The sequence below is a fragment of the Phlebotomus argentipes genome, unplaced genomic scaffold, assembly GCF_947086385.1.
Source record: "Phlebotomus argentipes unplaced genomic scaffold, Phlebotomus argentipes genome assembly contig_15, whole genome shotgun sequence".
Lineage (NCBI taxonomy): Eukaryota > Metazoa > Arthropoda > Insecta > Diptera > Psychodidae > Phlebotomus > Phlebotomus argentipes.
The window spans coordinates 12172186-12188460 of NW_026776181.1; the positions used below are offsets into that span (position 1 = coordinate 12172186).

The window sequence follows — 16275 nt, forward strand, 5'->3', positions numbered from 1 at the left end:
TATTCATTTAAATATAACATATAGCTCAAGAATGTAGTGATACACAAAATCAAAAGCACAATTATCTCTATCTTATATTTATTTTCCAGAAACATTACCGCAAACCATCATAGAACTCCATATCAAATTACCACTTTACCTTAACACTAATATGAGGTAAAATATTGTTTATTTTGAAATAAATATCGTCATTTGCTTCTCTTATATAATTCCATTTTACAACAACGAGAAAAGATAAAAAGTAATTTTCAGCGGTCAATTTTTAGTAATTGGTAAAACTCCTTATGCAAATTTTATTCAATCCTCCACTATCTTATGAAATATTACTCAAGACAAGATTTGCACATTATTTTTAAAAATGTTAGAGATCTTATTTATTTGGCAGAAACCAGTTTATCCAATATGTCTTTGCGCTTCTCCTCGTGAATATTCTGCAGCAATTCATTCTGGGATTCGCGAGCCTCCAATAAAAAGATGTTCTCCTGTGGGAATGACGCAAAGTTAATAAATATTCACCAATTTGACATACAATAAAATGGAATGTGGAAATTAAATAAGGTATAAATCAAATGGTCATTCATATGAAATGAACTATAATGAACCGCAAACTGAAACATGCGATTAGAGAACTATTTTGTCCAACACTCTGTTCATTATAATGGCATTTCATATGTTTCTACAATAAGGAAATGATTTTTTTTTCTCCCGAGCAAAGTCTGCAGAGAATACAGAATTGTTGAGCAAAGAGAAGCAATTAAATCAATACATAATGTAAATGATAAATCAAATGCACTTCATGTGAATGTCTTCCGAATATTCAAATAGAATAGACTGTCTACAATTTCAGTGATTCAAGCAGCAAACAAATTTTTAAGTGATAAATAATATCAGTATGTGAAAGTGGAAAAAGAAGGGGAATGCAGAGTGCAATCAAAACATACTTTCACCTAAAAATCTGACATCAATAATATCAGAGAACCAAAATATCTTCTGCTTGACAAGTTAGACATTCACACTCCAGACGATCTGAGCCTGGTCGCATCTACAATAGTATTGCTCATTTATCAATAATCATTGCACATATCGCATAAGTTCTCTATCTTTGTGTTTCTTTCTTTAATTACCAGTTCATTGAATTTTAATCTCATTACCTTCCGTTCTTTGGTTGAAAACACATCCATCTTATCATAAATAATGGCATGAAGTCCTAAATTCTTCAGGTGTCGAATCGTATTGGAGCAATTATTCTCTTCGCCCCAGCAAAAAATTATCAAACCGTTGTCGATGGTCTGCTGAATCTGCGTTTTTATCAGTACACAAGCAAAGATAGAGGAAAGAAAGTGAAAAATGAGAATACATTATTATCAAATTCCACCACTGATTGACGAAAAATGTATAAAGTTTCATATTACCGATTGTTGGTTCTTCAGTAAATCTTCAGAATTCCCCACTATTCCCAGGAGCTCCATCGCACAGGCATTCTTAATGGCGTTACCATGAGAATTGCAGCGTGGATCGTAATACTTTGGATACTTGGCTGTGTCGCCGCACGTGAGAAACATCACTGGATACAAGTTCTGCTTGAAGCGCAGCATCGTGCAAATGTCGGGATCAAAGCATGAGAAGACAATCCGCCGTGTTGCTGCATGATTGAGAACCACGTCCAAAATAGCGTCCACATACAGATTCTTGTCCGTCATGTAGTCACTCTCGCGTGTGCCATCTGAGAAGCGCATTGACCATTTCACCTCCACATTGAAGCCCACGTGAGGATCGATTGTCTCCAAGGCTTTGGCCAGCGTTGGAAATGGCTGATGCTCCTCCAAATCCTCATCGAAGAAGCGCGGCTCACGTGATTTTCCTTCCTCAACATGGTACACCTTGAGATTGTTCAATTGCTCCAGTGTCAGATCGCCCATTGGCAATTCCAGCATGTCATTAGTATCAATTTGCTTCTTCCTCTTGAGGCACACGTACACAGAGAAATCATGATAAATCACGGGCACGAGATCTTTGCTCAATTGCACGTCAAATTCCACCATATCGGCTCCATGCGCCACAGCCTTTTTCAGCGAGGCGATTGTATTCTCCCTTATGAGATTGCCGTCCTTCGACTTGAAACTCGTGCCTGAGCCGCGGTGTCCAATTTCCAAGCCCTTCCACTTGGGATTCCAGTGTCTTACGTATGACGTCTTCAAATTCAGCTTTTGCGGCGCGAATGGCGTTATCTGTAACCATGTGGAGTGAAACAAGGAAAAGCCTTAAGTAGAGCCAAAGGCGCCTTATCACATGAGACATCTCATATTCACTCACCTTCACATACTCCACTCTCATCATGCCGAGCGGGCGATGCTTGGAGGCGCATGTCACTGACAACTCCAATTGCCCTTCGGATTTCTTCAACAAATTAGGCAATATATAGTGATAACCAACATGTCGCGGCGGCTCTTCCTGGCATGTCCTAGAACTGTATGTATACAAATCGATTAAATAGGCCACATTCTCGGGCTCCGTCACTGTAACGTGAAACATTAAAATATCATCCGGATGATAGGCGCGGCCAAATTGCGAGAGCGGCTCTAGTTTGGCCTCATCGCTTTGCAGTGATACGCATTCCGTGAAGGCGTATGCTGGCTGTTCTGTGCCATTTTCACGGGTATCATTCGACAGCGATTCTTCAAGAACGGCAGCAATATCTTGGGCCTCAGAGCTTACACGCAAATTCATTGGAGTCAACTAAAAGCAAATAATATAAGAAAAACATATGTTTTCTCTCCTCTCTGTCTCCTAAGTCATCTTCATCTTGAGCATCTCAATCATTTAATTACTAGAATTATCATATTGGCAAGCTATGCATTTTTCAAAACGATATTATACGATTTGATACCACTTGACCAAGTGTAATGCTCTGATAATTGTACTAAATTACAAATAATTTTATGTCTAAGTTTTGATCTTAAAGGCGTTTTCCATCTTCGATACTCACCTTTACGTATATCAATTTGTTCTTTGCCTTTCCCGTGAGCATGAATGGATTATTGTAGAAGGAGAATTGGAAGATAGTCTCTGTGGTCAGCCATCCTCTGTCAACTTTATACGTTCCGCCAATGTCACCAAACGTGTCGAACGACTCCAAGGTGTCCGTGAAGGCAGGAATGCTCCTGGCAGTAAGGTGAGTCTCCCATTGTCGCACATGTACATTCTGAGTGGCCGGATCGACAGCGCAAATCAAATAGCGATAGTTGATAACACGTTGAGAAGGAATGTCCACAACAGCGGCCCAGATATCACTTCCTGGATCATCGCCAAAATGATGTTCACACAGCATCATATCGCCAACAGAAGGCCGTTGAAATACGGTAAAAGAAAACCAAAAAAGGTATTAGCATTTCAAAAAGTAATAGAAGACACTACATTCTTTACATCTCAAACAAATTATCCAAGTAGAATTCACGCTAATTATAATTTTACCACGTTTACCAGAAACAGAGACGTGGTTTTCTATCGAATAACGTAAATTCTCCGTTTCGCAGTTTTTCTGCGAAGTTTACAAAAAACATTGGACTTTACTCATCGCCTGACTTGTGAAGACGCGTGAAGAAAGTGTAGAAATACTACAGAAGTGCTTACAGAGAATACTCAACGATAATGCTATCAAAATATATTTGCAAGCCAAGTATCGGGAGATTTCGCCACGGGCGACGATCGAGTGTCACTTGTTGGCAGAAGACAAGTTGGTAATTAAAATTGAGACAAGTGTAGATAACGCACCGAATTATATAAGATGGGATAACACTCTATTTACAGATTTCTCAAATTTAATTAATATTACGCACTTGTAGGGGAAAGTGAGGAAGATCTGCAAAGTTTGTGATGGTTTTTAAACTGAGCAACTAATTTTTGCAAAACAATGACAATAAATTGACGATCGACGATTATTTATCATCAGTGTTGCATATCTTACGCCTAATCATATTTTCGTCAATATTTGCTAGCTTGGATATTTTAAAAAATTATTGTGATGTCAATAAATTTATTATTATAAAATAATATGTAACTACGAGGGGAAAAACAGGCAAAACAGGAGATATGATGGCAGTGAAAGGCAACAAACTGGGTCAGCTTTGCACGCATCAAAACACGATTATTATTCTCAATATAGCATCTTGAGCACGAGATCTCGTGCCTCGTGTCAGCTAAAATCTAAATGTGTTGTTCTTCTATAGGAATTTTCATTACACAAGTTTCATTCTCAGTGGTTCCGCATAGAGGAAATTATTAGAAAAATCTACTATCACGTTAAGTAATTATCAAACTGCACCTCATTGCAGCCTTACTCACGTTACAATTTGCGCCAAATACATATTATTTTACTATGAAAACTTGCACTTTTCAAGGTTTCCGTTCTGAGAGATTGCAATGTCGCTTTCTCATGTTTGCACAAATGTAAAATTAATATCTGTGTTCATGCTTGGAAAACTTATTATCTTAGCAATAAAGAGAATTAAATGCACATGCATTCTTTTTCTCCTCTTGACATCCAAGTCGCTGTTTATTTGCTTGTTTTTGCTGCGAATCCACGAAGTGAATGCTCGCCTCGTGCTTTGTGTGTGACGAGCACAATCGCTATGCGATTGTGTGTACACAAACAGGCGGACTCACCGATCAGGCGAGCGTGGGGGCCAGACAATCAGCTGATTACTGATTTAACAGTTACTTAAGTACTTCACGAAAGCTCACGGAAAGAGAGTTGTGATCTTAGATACTGCTTTGATACGATGTGTCTCTTCTAGTGCTTGATGCCGTTGTCTCATGACTTTGGCAAATTAAAAAAGTTTCAAGAACACCCATAAATATTTACTGTAGGGGAAAAAATACCCAAGTCAACTACGTCTTATCGTAACCAATGTTATCCAATAGAGATAGTATCGCTTCATTAAATTATGTGCGTCACACCTACTTTGGCATGAATATCGCTATTCTCTCTCGCCTTTTCACACGCGTCGCGAGCGATCATCTGATTTTTAATTTTAGCACTTTCCTCGTGCGATTTTTCTCCACACATCGCCACATTTGATAGAGTTTCTTGCCACCAAACGTACACATAATCTGTCTGGTCTTTGCTCCTCTGGAGACGTTTGCATTAGCTTCTGTGTGAAATTTCAACACTTTCTCATTAAGTCACTATTCTTATCGTTGGCTTTCTTTGCGAGTGATTCAATTTATAGTGCACAAAGTGGCAAATTGAGGTCTTCCGTGTCGCATGGCATTGCACTCACCTTCGACCCTCTCCATAGGGAACACATCATTGGGCTTCCAATTGCCAAGCTGCTCGCAATCTCCGGCAATTGCCACGATCTCGTTGTTGTTGCCAAGCTGCTGCGGAGTGTGAACTTTAAAGGTCCACTTCCGGTCGTCCAATTGACGTGGCGCGCTGATCCGCGACCGAGGAGCACTAAAAGTTGCCACATCACTCTTGCCGCTCTTGTTGCTATCATCAATGTACCACCAACGCTGCATCGTTCTTCTACGATTCACAAAAGTTATTTTAGTTTGCAGGAAGTCACCTCACAAAATTGCGCCTATTGCAGCGCCGAAAAATTACCTGTTGTTTCCGTGTTATAGAAGCAAAGAACACTTGTCCACTGATGCTGTACGTCGCAGTACCTCGGTGACCCTCTTTTCCTGAAGATCAGTCGGAATTCCAAATGCGGCCCTGAGTTTCTTGCTCTCTGCTCAACAACTCGATATACAGTTTACGATTTTCACTCGCCCAAGGACTTCCAATGACCTGAGTTACTTCTTACTACACTCCTTCTCTATTCTCGACACCTCACTTACTCACGAGACACTCAATGCTCCAGGAATTAAGCCCTAATTAGTTCGGGGCAGCAGACGAAAAAGCCGATTATCCTTCTTGGTGAAATGAATGAAACTTTCTTACAACCCACAAAGGTAAACAAAAGAGCGTAAAATGAAAAATGTAACACTTTTTCACCACGAAATCCACACAAATACTACACGTTCTGGCTACATTTAGTGCTTCCATCACCGAATATGCAGTTGTCTGATGCCATTTTATACTTTTAATACTAAACTGCACGAGCTATTATTGATAAATGAGGTTTTCGCGACGCACACACCAAGCTCAAACCCAGAGAATCTCAACAAAGTGACAAGCTTGCCTCATAGCAATTCTGTCCGCACTGTAGATGAGAGAGGGAAGAGTCTAATGATTTGTCTGCGATTGTCTCATATGCCTTATAAATATATAAGCATATATAACATCAAAAATTGCATATAATCGTGAATCGCTCACGGTTCGTTGTGTTTTATCACCAAAATTCATATAATTGAAATCAGCAAAATTATGGAAATTTAACTGAAACCTCATATAATTGTATATAATCTAATTTACATATTAAAATTTAAATTAAAAATTATTTAAAGTATTTTCTGTTTTGAAACATCTTCTGTTATTCTGTGAAAGGTTTGGTAAAATCGCAGAGTTTTAAAACTTTTCAGATAAGGTACAGATCAATAGATTTTCTCAATCGGATTTCCTACGAAAAATCCCGTGATTCTAAATTGGGGAAACACATACGTAACTGAACGAAAATTATTTGGTCAACCCTGTTGAGTTGGCATTCAAAGTAATCGTTTGAAATCTATGCAATAAAAAAACGGTTTTTGCATTTCTTTGCTAACTTAATCATTCAATATGATTTAATACAAAATGAAAAAAATAACTATCCAATGTATATGAAACACATGTATTAGGAGAACATTTCTAGTATAATAATATAGTTTTTATTTGTAGGTTGTTTTAGCGAAGAATCCGAAATATAAAAAATTCTTATATCTATCTATTAATTTTTTATACATACAAAGGATTATCTCTATGATCAATTACTCTTAATTCAATACACTTGCATTGCATTTCGGAAAACACGAGAATTTTTAATCCACTTGTGACCACAGCTTCCCACAATCAATTTGTGCTTTCCCAACACACTTAAGAACTAGTTTTGTTTTTATGACTGAAATTTTCTTCAATCTCAACAATGATGTAATCTCAATGCGAAGAAATGACCAACAATGAAAAGTTCACGTTCAAGAGCAAGTGTAACTTATGATTTCTTTTCCAACAATAAAACTTTCTTGATGAGCAAAGTTGTTCGAAAATTGTGTGAAGGATAAAAATGGATGTTGCAAACGATCTCTATATAAATAATGGACAAATAGATTACCAAGAAAAAATTTAAATGGTACTTAAACATCCATTAATCTCACTATTTTTTGAAGGTCTGCATTTCCACTGCGTGTAACTTGTTTTTTTTTTAATTTTTTTTACTTTGCAAATGAACGAATGCCTGTCTAGCTAATATTGCTGGCACTTCATTGATGAAGAAAAAGCATTATTAATTACTCATTTCAATTTGAGATATGCAAACAGTCTATTGAATTAACTCTCATCACTGTAGTACTTTGTATGATATCTACATGGAAATTGCGGTGAGAAAAAAAGGCTTTTTCGACGCGTGATGTCTTTTTTGTCAAATTGCAATAATACCTAAGATAAATATCGTTCGGTGGGAACAGAGATGGATTAGCTTAGTGGGAGAGACTGCGAAAAATCCACAATGAATTGGATAAATTGTATGATTCAGTGGAATGAAGAACGAGACGATGGAAAACCAGAAAAATTCCCCAGCGTGAGTTTCCCCCTAGAAAATGCAGACTGGAGAAAAAGTGCGGATCTGTTGAATGGTGGGCACCAGTCGTACTGTCTTGTATATAAAGAGAAGTTTGTCCAGAAAGATATCAGTTTGAGTTGTGGATGTCGGACTTTCAACAAGTACATCTCGAGTCACCGTCGTGCGTATAAGCGTTTGTGCAAATTTATCAGGTCTCTCCCAAAGTGTGCAAGTGCCGAAACCATGGAAGATTTTACGAGAAAAGAGAAATTTATCGCACTCGTGGGCATTTTACTCCTTGGACTTATTAATGGATCACTTGGAAATTTGCGTAAGTGAAGCAGGAAAACAGGGCTTTTTTTTATTAATATACAATGGAATTTTTTCCTGATGTGCTTTACAAGGTTAGAAATACAATTCAAAAGCTAGTTTCTTGGGATTTTTGTGTGACTATAAGATGACAAAAAAGTCAGCACTGTAGATTATTTAATATTTGATTTTCGATGAGAAGAAAAAAAACACAAAAGAGGAATTGTGAAACACCTGAGAGATTTCACGATTCCTTTTTCTTCTTTATTTGAGCGATTCGAGCTTATGCTGCGTTCAAGGGTATAAATAGAAATTATAATTGATGTGTAAAGTTAAATCACAGCTAATAAGCAGATCATTTAAATATAATTGTCCTAAAGTTATAATTGTTAGATATCACACGTCAAAGGACTAAATTGGTGATTGTGAATCAAGTTTCACTGTTACCTAGAAAGATTGTATACTGTTCTATAGATAGAATAACTTCCGCGAAAATTACTGTTTGAATGTTAACTTCAAGATTTATACAAGAGTTTCGCTTTTCATCGTGCATTTTCTAACAGCAAATAATCTCACATCAATTTCTGCTTCTGGCTTCATTGAGGAAATGTGTAGAGCGAAAACACTTTAGTTCAAACAATATTGGCTAGAATTTGACAAACATGATGTGCACATACTAAAAATTTGAATAATAATATCCTCATGGTTATTACTCTGATGGAGTGAACATGAGTAGAATATTAAGTGATAAAAAAGACACTTGACGCATTTCGCCAGCTTCTGGTTGCTTTATGGAGTGAAAAATAAGAGAATTTGAATTCAACATACAAATGAGTAGTAAATCGTTTGCTATTTATTTGTCTGCTTGAATTGAGCTTGCTGTTTTTGCCAGAAATTGCACAACATATATAAGATTTCATTAAATGATGGGATAAAAATGCCGCAATAACCTTGAGTGGCATTGCGATATAAATATTAATATATGATGCACTTTAGTAAGAATTTTTCCTTTGGCAAATCTCCGGCCTGCACATTATGTGCATATTTGAATGTTTCAACATAAATTGTACTTCCGCTGGGACAAGAAATAGCGACAAGGTATAAAAGAGCTAAAAGTGGAAGTGATCGAGTTTCTCGGCGCGAAAACCTGTAATAGGCGCATTTGGACAAGGTACACAGTCTGCGGATGAAATAATTATCTCTTTGGCTTCGTGTGTAGACACAACAAATGTCGTCAGGGAAGAATGAGAAGAAAAACTTAATTCGCGTTTACAATTGTAAATGCTTCGAGTTCAACATCCCAAAGTGCCATTTTAGAAAATATCACATCGAAACTGAAAGCTTCGCGAGTTATTGCATGCAATACTTTTTTCACATCGCGTATTGGCTGACTAATCATATATTTTACGAGTTAAGAAATGTAACCGAAATTTGGGTTAGAGATTTTTTCTCACCTGACGCTTTAAGATCTCCGGTTGACATCCACTTAAAAGCTGAAAAGCCACAACATGAAATTCGACATGGCCATAAATTTTTCAGAGTCTGCAATCTTTGATTACAATTTGTAAACTCAACCAACGGCAAAGTTCAAAAGACCCCTATAGGAATTGATGCACTGTGATGGGATTTCTTAACAGAATGGAATCTCGTGGCCTTTGCAAGAATTGTGTCATAGACATCGTCAGAGTGTAATTTGCGGAAATCAATTTAATGTACGCAAATTCGCATTTAAATTCTAGCCGCATGATATGAAGTCACATCCTTTCTATCGTGACATAGTCCATTAAGTAATTCACTCTTTCTGCTGATGTGAGTTTTCGAGAAAGCGCCGCGTATTATTACAAAATAATATACCTTATTCGACACAGACATATCAATATGCGCTCAAAAAATTTATTATATGCCATATTCAAGTGGACTTTTTGCCTCTCAATCACACTCTCCGCGGTTCTCCTTTGCTTTCCATATTGATTTTACCTTTATCACTTGAGTAGAAGTGTATTACAATTTGTTTAAGTTCGTATAAAAATACAAGTTACATATTGTACAATTATATAATACCCATGCAAATTATCTGTGGGAATATTAGAAAAAAGAGCGAATTAAAATCACTTAGCTATGACTAAGAGAAAAGAAAATCCCAAAGAACTAGGGAAGAGTGGGGCTTCGTTGGTCAAAGGTTATTCAACTTGGTTGAAAAGGGGTGGGGAATCAGACCACAGAGTAATTACACTTATTACTAGATTGCAAGTGTACTAAAATAGTAGCAAATCTCTAGTATGCGTATATGTCGCACAATGTAGACGCTATAATTAAACTCTGACTCGCAATCTTAGATTCTCACAGAGGTCCACACTCCCCTATCAGTTAATCTGTTTCGATCTTATTAATAGCTAGGAAGCTTATTTGTTTTGTTAAAGGCAATCAAGTGAGATCAATCTGACTATAATCTTCTTTTTGTTCGAAGCTTTTCTTGTTCCATTTGAGACAGGTTAGGAATGAATTATAAGTATGAATAAATCTGACGCGAGAGAATCAAAAACATCTGTAGATCTGAGCATGATACGCAAGATGTGGAATATTGAATAATTCACAACAATCATCAAATTCAGCATCAACCTTCGTGTGTGCGAGACGGCATTAGAGAGCGCGTCACGATATTCATAGACAAATGGGTCCGGTGCACTTGATCTTGATTAAGTATGATCAACGGGAGTGCACAAGATGCAAAGGAAATACCGTGTCCGAGATAGGAAAGCTCCTACGGTGTCAAGGGGGAAATAATGTGGCAATAAATATCTGCGTATCATTTTCTGGCATTTTCACAATTGTGTGCAGGAAATCTAACACTTTCATCACTTTAATAGAGTTTTAGAAAAAATACCAATACTTCCTCCTCATCTATCTGATCTAGATTCTCTTGTCTCAGCTAGAGATTTTTAATGCTTTCATGCAATACTACTGTACATCACTTCCGACACAACATCTCCCCCTTGCGTGACATAGTTATCGTGCAAAAAATCAACACAGAACACTAAGAAAGTGTCATTTCCGCGCATAAGAAACACTTGCACTGATTATATTATATCTCGGTGACAATCGTGATGATCATCTTCAATGTTTAATTATTTCCCACAGCCTCTACTATAAAAACATGCTCAAGGAATCTTCCACGACCGGAGGAATGCATAATTGATGCTGTGGAAAGACTGCGACCCGATTTGTCTGTTGGGGATCTTGGGGAGAACTTCAAGACTCCACCATTGGAGCCCATGATGATTGAGAACATCGAAATGCATCGTGGACAGGAGTTTAGGGCTACGTTTACCAATCTCCTGGTCAGCGGTCCCAGTCAATTTGTCGTTGAGAAGCTCAAGTAAGAAATAGTTTTAATCATGATAATTGTTAATCATATTTCTGATGGACTGATTTCTTCTTTTCAGAGCCGATATTAATAATCTGGCCTTTGACTTCAATATTTTTCTGCCTCAATTGAATTTCACTGGGAAATATGCCTTGAAAATCCGCATTCTCTTGCTTGACATCGGAGGCAAAGGAAATGTTCGAGGAACTCTTTGTATGAATAAACTGATCTGTAACTGTCGAAATTTTCTAATAATTTATTTTGCTATACTTTCCAGCACGAACGAGAGCTTCAGTGAAGTTGCGAGGAAACAAGGTGATGGAGGATGGTGTCGAGAGGGTGCGATTCAATCGACTTCAGGCCAAGATCAAGATTGAGGATCAGAAGATCTTCTTGGACAACCTCTTCAATGGTGATCCTGTATTGGGACAAGTGGGAAATCAAGTGATCAACGACAACTCGAAGCTCTTCTTGAATGAAATCATTCCCGGCCTGGAGAAGAGTCTGTCCAAGACATTCCTTGATATCGCCAACAACATTCTTAAGGATTCCACATTTGACGAAATGTTTCCAGACGTATAATTCAACGAAATCCATCGTCATCTCCCATCCTCATTTTATGATACCAGAAGTGACGGCCTCAGCAGAGTGGTGTGCGAATTTTATAAATAGAAAGGGAAAAATGTGTAATTGAAAGATTGTACAATTTTGCTATTTATGTAGATTTTTACTTGCAACAAGTAAACATATTAACTGAGAGTAGTTTTTTACTTCCTTCGCATTATGCAGTCAGAATTGGTGATTCTTTAGTGCAGCATAGCAATACAGACGATTTATCGCAATTGTGATGTACACAAATTGCAATCACTATAATGGTTCTTTGTCACACGATAAAAAAAATAGGTAAAAGAAGAAAATATTCCATGTTGAGATATCGAATGCAGTTGGCAATTAAATCATTATTTTATTGTATTGGCTGTACATTTTTTCGCTTGAATCAATTTTCAGATGGCAGATGATCAGTAGTATACAGAGTGAACCTTGACTTTCAGCAATAACCAAGAGAAGTATTGTAATAATCACTACATTAACAGCAGTAGTTTATATTCATGTGTATTTTGTAATGATTGAAGTGTTGTATTTGCTCATTCTACGCCAATAAAATGTATTTACAGATAATTTTTACATAAATATTTCATTATCAGTAAACTAAATGAAGAAATTTCTATTCATAATTGGATCGAGAGGAATTCATCTCACTTTTTCTCCCCAATCGAGCAATTTAAAAACCTATTTGATAATGCTTATGAGTTAAGAAAGGCCACAACGGGCTAAGATAACAAGTAAGTTCTCTTTTCCTTCTTTTTTTCGTCAGAAGCCCCATTTGTTAAAATGGAACGCGTTTTCCTAATCGTACATTCTTGTATTTCATAAAAAGTTAGTTGGTAGTATTTAGCGAAGTAATTCACCCCTTGACTAAGATTATTTTAACAATGCTCAATGACTCCACCTAGAGATAAGCTCAAAAATCAATTTCACAACATAATGAGATTATTAATGAAGAAGCGCATGAAGTGTAACTTTCGACATTCGATAACCTTTGCCATGTTTCACGTGAACACGAGATTCTAATGCTCCAACATTCACTTTCGCGTTGAATAATTAATTATAAAAACATTTTTCTCACTCGGCGCGAAATATTTCACATGATTTTAAGGGTGATTTTGAATAAATCTCGTACTTGCATCATGATTACTGGCAAATATTTAATTACACTCATGATAAGAGAATATTTGTCAAATACATTGATCACTTTCGATTGTTTGTATTGAGTGCATTTAGCCAGATAAAGCTTTTGTTCAGTTTCTTTTCTTGTGAGAGTGTTTCGATAAGGAATGTGCTGAAGAGAGATAGTGAAGAAACCACGAAACTCATTTTATTGCGACGTCTTTGTGATTTTTCGCATGAAACCCTTTATAAGAAGTATCTGAATTATAAGATAAATTATGGCATATGATGTCTTATCACCTATCTCTTGATTTCATGAAATGTCCATTTTCTTAAAAATATCACCCCTTGATGAGTAATTTGGTGGTGACAATGCCTTTACTTTGTTCAAAGTTTGTTGGTATTAAGAATCACGGCAATGCACTTTGCACTTAGTCACGATTTCGTCGACAATAAAGTGTAATCGTTTCTGTTGTCGATTTTCCTACGTGATTCCATTTATTGAACATATTATCAGTTTGAGGGAATACACAAGTTTCGTATCGTGAAATATAAGAGTGTTGTTATATACAAAAACTTGATAATGCTAATCAACAAACGAAAATAAAGCCCATCGCCTAGTTGTATAGCGAATGTCAATTTTAAAGTAATCGTCAGTCGTTTTAAGACCGTCTCGGTGAAAAGTCGAATTAAAATTTTCAGTGAGAAGATTTTCCTGGAAAGTTACTGGAGCTCTTCTTTCAACCATCTCTTCAACGAGAGACAATAAATACTCAGTCGTCGGCAATATTGAACGCACGATATTTAGTCATCGCAGTGCAATAAAATTCGGTGGCGTTCGATTAAGTAATAGTGCTTTTATTACTAATAAATTATTTATCACTATTGTTTTGAGCTTTGTCGCAAGAAAGTACAAAACAGAGTAAGTTGATTGGCACTTTCAGTCTTGCTCGCTTCGCGAGTGCGGGTGGGATGGAAAGTTCATAAATGACTGTGGCAAACACTTTCTTCGCAGGAACTATGGCTGTGCCCCCATTCACGCTGGATCTTGCGCCACTGACCGACAGTCTGCTGGAACAGTCGCGAGTGGAGCTACGAGAGACACCAGAGATCCGTGAGAAGTCAATCAGGGAGCTGCGCCAGCTCCTGCACGAGGCCACGGATCTGCACTACAGGGATGACGATGACTTCCTCTTGATCTTCCTGAGGCCCTGCCACTTCTATCCCGAGAGTGCGATTAAGATGGTGAGTTCTCAAGAGGAATCAATCACTATAAAACTATTTGAGCGCGAGCTTTACTGCTTCCTCTGGAATTTCTTGCACGCGATAAAAGATAAGAAAAATTCGCTGTTGCTAAAGGACATCAGATTACACATCGATATATTAATATGCGGGCATTTGCTATTATATCACAAACTTCCCATGCTCAATTGAACACGCACGCCTCAGTGTTTCAGTGAGAAGGGAAGAAAGCTCTCGAGTCTTAAGAAACAATCAACGTCACCCATATCTTATCATATCAATAAAATTTTCGTGAACAAAGTACATTGGAGGATTGTCGTGTTTTTTGTTGCTGTGGCAGACTACAATGCCAAAAAATGCCAAAAAATTGATGGGAAAATGAGTAAACACAAATTCCCACAAGGAAACTTCAAAAACATCAATTGAACTTTAGATGGTGATCGTTTCTGGCCTATCTCAATCGGCGTACTTATGACATAATTTCATTGAAGCATCGACCTGAATTTGTGTGTACGGAAACCCCTAATGCCCCATTATTAGTTAACATAATAAAGCCAATGAATGAGTTTCCCATAGGCCAGAGTGATTCCCGATAAGAATATTTCGTACTCCTAATCAGCTGAGGCTCTCCAACAAAGAAGCTATTACAACAGCAGCTTGGCCTCACTCCGTTTGACAATTTTCTTTCGGACATTATCACCCGATTTGCCACTTTATTCTACTTCAATCGTACACATTATATCAAAATGACGCTGAATGTTTTCCTATAGTAAAGAAGACCTCTGATCTTATTCCTCCCCAGAGAGGCTTTTATTGACAAATATTATGGCACTGAGAAATATTGTTCGCATTAACATTTGCCATGCGCATTCAGATCATTGGCCTGTGTGCTTGTGATTCCTTCCTACTTCTCTAAACAAATGTATCCCAAATGTGTCTATTCAATGATTCAATAGAACTGATCCTCTTCGCTCCCTATTAATTAATTATTTTCGCTTTTGATTTGTTCTTTCTCTGAAGATGCGTCGGATTGCTGAGTTCAAGAAGAATTACTCGTCTCTCTTGAAACACGTGATGCCGCAGGACGAGAAATCTGCTTTTACGGATCACAATATTGTTAACGTCCTCACGAATCTGGACCACAAGGGACGACGTGTACTCATAGTCAATTGCGGAGGTAAAAAACATTTCGATCCATGCTTTGTCTACATATAAACTGCTACTCATCTTCTTCAGGACCGTGGGATCCGAAGATCGTGAACTCGGATCAGCTCTTCAGAATATTTTATCTGGTGCATTTGGCAGCTCAGCTGGAGGTGGCCACGCAAATCCGAGGCGTGGTGGTTATCATGGACTTCGATGGACTCTCCATGAAGCAGATAAAAGCTCTGTCGCCGGCATTCTCAAAGAGACTCCTCACCTTTATCCAGGAAGCCATGCCGCTCCGACTCAAGGAGGTGCACATCATCAAGCAGCCGTACCTCTTTAAAATGGTATGGGCCTTCTTCAAGCCGTTCATTCAAGAGAAATTGGGAAAGAGAATGCATTTCCACGGAAGCGACATGAAATCACTGCATAAGTTCATGGATCCAGATTTCCTACCAGCCAATTACGGCGGTAACTTGCCAGCAACCAACTATGGAGGAAAGGAGTGGTTCCCGTGCATCATGGATCATGTTGATCACATCGAGAAGTGGAATTCCTACGGATACGCCAATGCAATTCCCTAGACAAGAAAATCATAGATTGCTAATTAGAAAAAATTCCATACAAATTCCAAATATATTATACATTTTTGATGAGGGTTTATTCTCTTCCAGAGATGACTATTTATTTTATACTCCTCTTTTGTACGTTCGAAATATACAAACTTTTAAGTGAGTAGGAGTCGATGAATGAACATTTTTATTGAAGTTACAACAAATATACAAATAT

At 37.5% G+C, this 16275-nt stretch overlaps 3 protein-coding genes across 5 annotated transcripts; 2 read left to right on the forward strand and 1 right to left on the reverse strand.

The window, feature by feature from the left end:
• Positions 1–61: 61 nt before the first annotated feature.
• LOC132261421 (glycerophosphocholine phosphodiesterase GPCPD1) lies at positions 62–6192 on the reverse strand. Of its 3 annotated transcripts, none has more exons than XM_059760232.1 (8): positions 5606–6192; positions 5280–5527; positions 2987–3294; positions 2314–2736; positions 1413–2228; positions 1152–1298; positions 948–1042; positions 371–482 (listed from the first exon to the last, which is right to left on the reverse strand). In XM_059760232.1, the coding sequence occupies exons 2-7, from the start codon at positions 5518–5520 to the stop codon at positions 971–973; spliced, it is 2007 nt and encodes a 668-aa protein (XP_059616215.1). In that variant the 5' UTR covers positions 5521–5527; positions 5606–6192; the 3' UTR covers positions 371–482; positions 948–970. The 3 variants fall into 3 exon arrangements, with proteins under 3 accessions (XP_059616213.1, XP_059616215.1, XP_059616214.1); XM_059760231.1 differs by having other exon boundaries at positions 372–482; positions 942–1042; XM_059760230.1 differs by lacking the exon at positions 948–1042 and having other exon boundaries at positions 62–482; positions 5606–6190.
• A 1636-nt stretch (positions 6193–7828) lies between these two features.
• Positions 7829–12155, forward strand: LOC132262313 (uncharacterized). Its single transcript, XM_059761553.1, has 4 exons — positions 7829–8028; positions 11145–11382; positions 11450–11583; positions 11648–12155. The coding sequence occupies exons 1-4, from the start codon at positions 7941–7943 to the stop codon at positions 11950–11952; spliced, it is 765 nt and encodes a 254-aa protein (XP_059617536.1). The 5' UTR covers positions 7829–7940; the 3' UTR covers positions 11953–12155.
• Positions 12156–13759: 1604 nt separating this feature from the next.
• Positions 13760–16159, forward strand: LOC132262676 (clavesin-2). Its single transcript, XM_059762014.1, has 4 exons — positions 13760–14020; positions 14114–14343; positions 15361–15517; positions 15577–16159. Exons 2-4 carry the CDS (start codon positions 14119–14121, stop codon positions 16068–16070), a joined length of 876 nt encoding a protein of 291 aa, XP_059617997.1. The 5' UTR covers positions 13760–14020; positions 14114–14118; the 3' UTR covers positions 16071–16159.
• The last annotated feature ends 116 nt before the right edge of the window (positions 16160–16275 follow it).

What these genes read in the sequence shown, in the direction of transcription:
- LOC132261421 (XM_059760230.1), bottom strand. Translation starts at nt 5,520, where the DNA reads ATGCAGCGTTGGTGGTACATTGATGATAGCAACAAGAGCGGCAAGAGT. An exon ending in CCCTATGGAGAGGGTCGAAG is followed by an intron (nt 3,295 to 5,279) that starts GTGAGTGCAATG and finishes GCGATGATCCAG; the next exon opens with GAAGTGATATCTGGGCCGCT. An exon ending in TTTCAACCAAAGAACGGAAG is followed by an intron (nt 483 to 1,151) that starts GTAATGAGATTA and finishes TCATTCCCACAG; the next exon opens with GAGAACATCTTTTTATTGGA.
- LOC132262313 (XM_059761553.1), top strand. Translation starts at nt 7,941, where the DNA reads ATGGAAGATTTTACGAGAAAAGAGAAATTTATCGCACTCGTGGGCATT. An exon ending in TGGATCACTTGGAAATTTGC is followed by an intron (nt 8,029 to 11,144) that starts GTAAGTGAAGCA and finishes TATTTCCCACAG; the next exon opens with CCTCTACTATAAAAACATGC. An exon ending in TTTGTCGTTGAGAAGCTCAA is followed by an intron (nt 11,383 to 11,449) that starts GTAAGAAATAGT and finishes TCTTCTTTTCAG; the next exon opens with AGCCGATATTAATAATCTGG.
- LOC132262676 (XM_059762014.1), top strand. Translation starts at nt 14,119, where the DNA reads ATGGCTGTGCCCCCATTCACGCTGGATCTTGCGCCACTGACCGACAGT. An exon ending in CCGAGAGTGCGATTAAGATG is followed by an intron (nt 14,344 to 15,360) that starts GTGAGTTCTCAA and finishes CTTTCTCTGAAG; the next exon opens with ATGCGTCGGATTGCTGAGTT. An exon ending in ACTCATAGTCAATTGCGGAG is followed by an intron (nt 15,518 to 15,576) that starts GTAAAAAACATT and finishes CATCTTCTTCAG; the next exon opens with GACCGTGGGATCCGAAGATC.